Source organism: Trypanosoma equiperdum (genome assembly GCF_001457755.1).
Source record: "Trypanosoma equiperdum strain OVI genome assembly, contig: ctg_1329, whole genome shotgun sequence".
NCBI classification, from domain to species: Eukaryota; Euglenozoa; class Kinetoplastea; order Trypanosomatida; family Trypanosomatidae; genus Trypanosoma; species Trypanosoma equiperdum.
Window position 1 is genome coordinate 8692 of NW_027123315.1, and position 5532 is coordinate 14223.

At 45.8% G+C, this 5532-nt stretch overlaps 2 protein-coding genes and 1 pseudogene across 3 annotated transcripts in view; all 3 read left to right on the plus strand.

Moving 5' to 3' along the window:
* TEOVI_000571200:pseudogene overlaps window positions 1–695 on the plus strand; it is a 2450-nt pseudogene extending 1755 nt beyond the window's left edge. Inside the window, exon 2 of the mRNA in view lies at window positions 1–695. This exon is cut by the window's left edge and continues 10 nt beyond it. Coding sequence covers window positions 1–695 — 695 coding nt within the window.
* Window positions 696–1521: 826 nt separating this feature from the next.
* On the plus strand, window positions 1522–3636 carry TEOVI_000571300 (pumilio/PUF RNA binding protein 7, putative; the record flags this gene model as incomplete). Its single annotated transcript, XM_067221145.1, has 1 exon — window positions 1522–3636. One exon carries the CDS (start codon window positions 1522–1524, stop codon window positions 3634–3636), a length of 2115 nt encoding a protein of 704 aa, XP_067077246.1.
* Window positions 3637–4833: 1197 nt separating this feature from the next.
* TEOVI_000571400 (zinc finger protein 2) lies at window positions 4834–5253 on the plus strand (the record flags this gene model as incomplete). The annotated part of the gene is made up of 1 exon (XM_067221146.1): window positions 4834–5253. One exon carries the CDS (start codon window positions 4834–4836, stop codon window positions 5251–5253), a length of 420 nt encoding a protein of 139 aa, XP_067077247.1.
* Between the last annotated feature and the right edge of the window lie 279 nt (window positions 5254–5532).

The following is a 5532-nucleotide window of genomic DNA, read 5'->3' on the forward strand; positions in this document are numbered from 1 at the left end:
ACACTGACGTCAAGTCGAGCGGTGACGCAACTGCAACTCAAACAGAACTAGTCCGTTCTTTGGAGGAGGAGCACGAGATTCTCAATTTGTTGATGGAACAAGAATTGAAGTTACAGGTGGCTAACGACGCTGAATTTCGGCGGCGACTATCCGGTGGAGGAGTGAAAGATTGTATGTTTCAGCGGGGGACACCGGTTGGTGTTTGTTGTGGAGAAACACCAAGCACCTCCCCCGACTCTGCCATGTTTCCAATGCTGAATATTGTTTTGAGTATCGCGGCGGAGCGAGATCCGTATGTTATGCTTGGAAACTCCGCTCTATCCGCCCTTGGAGAAGCCGAATGTACCATTGCCGCGTCCGCTGGTCGAAAAGTGGGGGAAATTGCTCGTGTTTTCGCGCAGGCGCAGTATACCCCACTCTGTCCAGTGTATCTTCTGCGTGGGCTGTGGTGCACGGAAAGTTCTACCGGTTCTTCTCTTGACTCCGAAGATGTAGAAGAACTGACTGTTCAGCTGTTGCAATGGGAAGCAAGGGAGCGGAACGAAATAATCCATACTCAGATTGATACTATATGGGAGCTTTACAACAAAGCCGCAAAAGAGGCCAGTTGCCTGACAAACACAGGATATGGCGATGTATATTATGTCGGTGTGCGGATACACAACGAGTCTCTTAAGCGAAGGGAGATGGAGTAAGGGGGGGGGAAAGTTGAGTCAGGGTGAGGGTAATTTTTTTGCGCGTGAGATAAGGGTAAATATAGGGATCCGCTATTTGTTGTCGGCATGTATTATATATTAAGCAGCTGTCATTTTCCTTATGTTACTGTTCTCTTTTTTTTTTCTTCAAAACTCATTGTGCTTACGGATTACTTTGTACAATTTTCGTTGTCCACAACGGCCAAAGCACACCTCCGCAACATGGTAAAGGTGTGGATATTGCATGCCACTATTTTCCCCGGGGTTATTTATAAGCAAACGAATGTTGTCTAATTTACTTCAAATACTACTTGATGTCTTTTTTTTTTCAAATATCTTCTTGTCCATTTCACCCCCTCCTACAGTTTTTTTTTATTTACTATATGACAACCGTAATATTATCGCATGGGGAACTGTATACAATTTGAGTGGTGGCCTTCATTCACTGCCATCATTTTTGATGATCGTTCAGTTATTTCCTAGAAAAGGTCCTTGTCCTCTTGTCGTTGTTTCCCTGGGACTTCTTCTTTGTTCATCGCATATATTTGATGTTTTTACCTGTTTATATTTCGCTGCAATATTCGTGGACATGTGGGCCACTGCTAGTTGTATCTGTATCAGCTCGTGCTGTAGCTATTCTGCTTTTCCTTTATTTTTAAACCTTTTTCCTTCTCCCCGACTTCGCGCTTCCCCGCTTACTTTCTAAGCGTGGGGAAGAGGCATTCATTTCTCGCAGCACTATTATCAACTCGGGTTGACAAGAGAGGGGACGGCTGGTGTGTGTCCTTGCGTAAAGAACAAAACTTGAAGTGAACTAAAGGGAGCAATGCCAAAAATGCGTTTAGACTTCTTAAAAAATGTCTCCCAGCGACTAGCAACAGGGAGGTCGATGCCTCTTCATCAAGTGGAGGCGGCCCTACTGTACGGCAAACCCGCTCAGCGTGCAAAAATTGTGCAGAAAATCCTCCCTAATGTTTATGCATTGAGTCTTAACAAATCAACGCACTACCTACTGAACACACTGCTGGACAAATGTGATGGTTTGATACGAGTGCAAGTGCTCTACCAGTTGAGGCGGAAGCTCGTAGACCTTAGCCGGTCCAATGTAGGGAATATTATCGTTAGGGAAATGTTGGAAAAACTTCCTGCAAAGCAAAAAAAAGAAATTGCTGAGGTATTTGTTCTCAATGCTGAGGAAGACGAGTTCAAAAGACTCTGCACCCACCGAATCGGGAATTATGTTGCTCAAAAGATTATTGAATACCCTTCCTGCTGCGAAGTGGTTGAGGAACGTTTCCTCCCTTACCTTGGCCAGCTTGCACTTCACGAGTTTGGGCAACGTGTCGTAGCCAAATACGTTGGGGTCACCAGCGACGGTTGGAAACAGGTATGTAAAGCGCTCTTCGGTCTTGACGATGACGTCACCTTGAAGAAAGGTAAAACAGGGGATGACACACTTCAAGAGCGAATTAGTCAAGTTATTAAAACCACTAACGATAATATGACGCTCTCGGCGCTACTCAAGCATCCCCTTGTTCCTTCGAGGGTGAAGGACGCCCTGTGTGCCCACCTCTCTGAATATGCTGGTGAATACCTAAACCCACAAAGTGTTTGTACCGGAGCCCAAAAAGGGGAGAAAGTGGCAGAGGATGACGAATTCGCAGCACCCGAGTTTGGAGATCTTCCCCTTACAAAGGCTTCTCGTGGACATGACCAGGGGTCACCGAGACACCTGCATCTTTACGTAACTGTATTTGAGTACGGCGACTTTGCCCAGCGGAAGGAACTATGGGACTGTATCGTGGCTGCACCGGGTCTTGTAGACCATATTGTTTCGCATAAGTTTGTAATTAACGTAGCTGTTGCTGCCTTTAAGTCCTACCCAGAAAGTCAAGATGCATTGTGGAATGCCTTGGTGGGAAATGAGGGGCGTGACGTCGTTGAAGTTTCGCAGGATCCAGTAGGAACGATGCTCCTTCGTGCTGCTATGGAGGTCGATAATAAGCGATTTACCGCTGCGCATCGACGTCACTTGGCAGAGTCGACACTGACACTCTCACAGGACCCTGTTTCGTCACCTGTGATACAGAAATTGTTGGAATGCTCCCGCAGTGATGAAGCTGTTACTTTCCTTATCTTCGAATCTATTAAGGGGGAGGTACAGAAACTTGTGCTGCACTCGTCAGCATCCTACGTTATTCAAGTTATGCTACAACACGGATCCCTGAAACTGAGAGGAATGCTTGTGGAAGAGTTGATAGGCGCTTTCTTGGATATGCGCAATGTCTTGTCATATGCTCAAGGGTCTCGTGTAATGCAGAAACTCCTTGCGTACGCCTCCGACGAAGTGGTTGCTCGTGTTGCTGGTGACTTCATAGCCGCATCTCAGGCTGAAGGTAACAAAAAGGGCGATGAAGCACGGGGAGATGGACGAGATGAGACGGGGGAAGAACAGGATGTGGGGGTTGGGGGAAGGAGGTTAAGCCGCAAAAAAATAAGGGAGATGAACAGAAATAAGCATTATGGTGTTGATTCCCACGCTTTGGTTTCCTACTCACTTCACAGCCATGCCTGTTATGTCGTCCAAGCTCTTCTACGTGAATGCACGTCGCGTGGTTTAGATACGCAACGCAAGCATCTTATGAATGAGTTGAAGCCGTTTGTCTTTGAGTTATCAATTTCTCCGTGGGCAGGGCGCATCGTGCTCGAAACGATGCAGCAATGCGGAAGCGCTCAGCTGAAGGAAGCAATGAGCAATGTTGTTTTCCTTAAGGTGGAGACTTGGCTCACAGGCGCTGGGGAGAAGGAAAAGGGACAAGGAACAGGACTGAACCCAACGCTGCGGCAGACGTTACGTCGCACAAGGAAGGAAGACCGCAATGGAAGTGAAAGCACGCATGAGTCACCAGCCCGCAAGAGGCCTTTCAAAACGGCCGAATGAACGAAGGCGTGCGCTTCTCCCACCCACCCCCCACACACACACATGTTGACGAAACGCAGGGCGCGTTATATCGATTATATCGGTAACCAGCTCTGGTAGAGGGCTTAAGTTGTAAGCGTGGGACTATGATCAATGCGCGAGCACATACAAGGCCTTATTTCTCTTGTGGTATTAACGTGATAATGATAAGGAAAAAGGGGGGTTAGGGTTGGGGTAAAAGTGTTTCAATACCCTCCAATAGAAGTTAGGGATTATACTGAAGAGGTGATGGTTGCGGTTAATTGTCGAGTGATAGTGTGTTGACACTTCAGAAGCTTGGAGGGGAGAGGGTTCGTTCGTCATATGCTGGTGCCGTATCGCATCGGTTTTTTCCCATTGTCTATGCTAGTTAAACTACCTTTGATGCTCAGTGGGGGTCTGTTTTGTGCAATGTCACACGTGAGGCGGGTATGTCCCGACGCGATGGAAGTTCGATACAGCACGGTTTAGATTGCTGGGCTATTGATCACAGATACGTGTTTCATTATGTTTACTTCATTTACCACTGTTAGGTTGTCGGAGGAGGTAAACTCTTCGCGTAAGCAGCACCCGAACTGAACCGGCGACTTTCATTTGTTCCGTTATCGTTCTTCCCTTCCTTCTGCTCCATCTTCTAGGAGGCAACTTTAAATCAAACCAAATCAGCAACCCATACACACATTTTCTTCCCTTTCCCTAAAATTTCAAATCCTGAAAGTGGTATTACAATGGGGAAGGGGGGGGGAGTATGTATGTGTGTATGCATTTGCGAAAATGCCATGAAACTCAGCGAGTAAAATAATAACAACAATAACAATATTGGTAACACTTATATATTCATATTTTAATATCTCACAGTGGCCTTGGTGGTGTTGTCCGTGAGAAAATACTGATGTGGTATCCCTAAAAATACTTTTTGTGTGTAATAAAACAAGCGGATTATCTTCTACTCATTTTGCTCAAGCGAAGAGTGAAAACAAGGAATAAGGGAGTGTAAAAGTTGAAAGTAAAAAAAAATAAAAGAAAATAGAGAAATAAACGGTTTGTTGAAAAAATCCAATAAGTTTAAAGGTTTTTTTTTTTAAAAGGTTGAGCAAAAAGGAAAAAGGGGCAGGCCGGTTAACCGAACGTAATTGAAAAATTTGGCTATCACAACTTTTTTGTAAGGTGAGCAAAGGAATGGCCTTCAACCAACGCTTTGACCGTGGGGCTCAGCCCTCTTATGCAGCCGTGCAACTTCCCCCCGGGTGGCAAATGGCTTATTCGGTAGAGGGCGAAGTTTATTACATTGACCACAACACCCGCACAACACATTGGAAAATTCCTCAAGAGGTGCTTAATGAGATGTACCATCAGGGTCAAACTTACCGCCCTTCACGCAGCCGCCGCGGCATCGACCGCTCCAAAATGAAGACGAAGATGTGCATGAACATTCAAAACGGCGGTAAATGTACGTGGGGTAACGCGTGTGCCTTTGCTCACAGTTCGGAGGAACTTGCGGCAGTACCCCACAATGGCGGTGGCCAGCGCATGAGGATGGATCCTGGTGCACATCAAGGCAATGATAATGGGTTAGATAATAACCATCTGCAGCAGTAGTAACAATGTCACCAACAGTGAAACCCATGTTTGTGGGGAAAATGTGAGTATTGGCTCCTTCAAGTTCTTTCTCGCAAGCGTTGGCGTTTCGTTCCTTTCGTTACGTATAATAAAAAGGAAAAAAAAGTTTCTTACTATTTTGACGGTTAAGTGATCGAAGGAATGGAAGAAGAGATCCAAATTGAAGATGGGTGAGGTGCCATTCCGATGAAGACTTGCGTGTGGTCCGTGGAAGATGCTTTCGTTATATATATATATCACTAACTTCTTTTTTTTTTT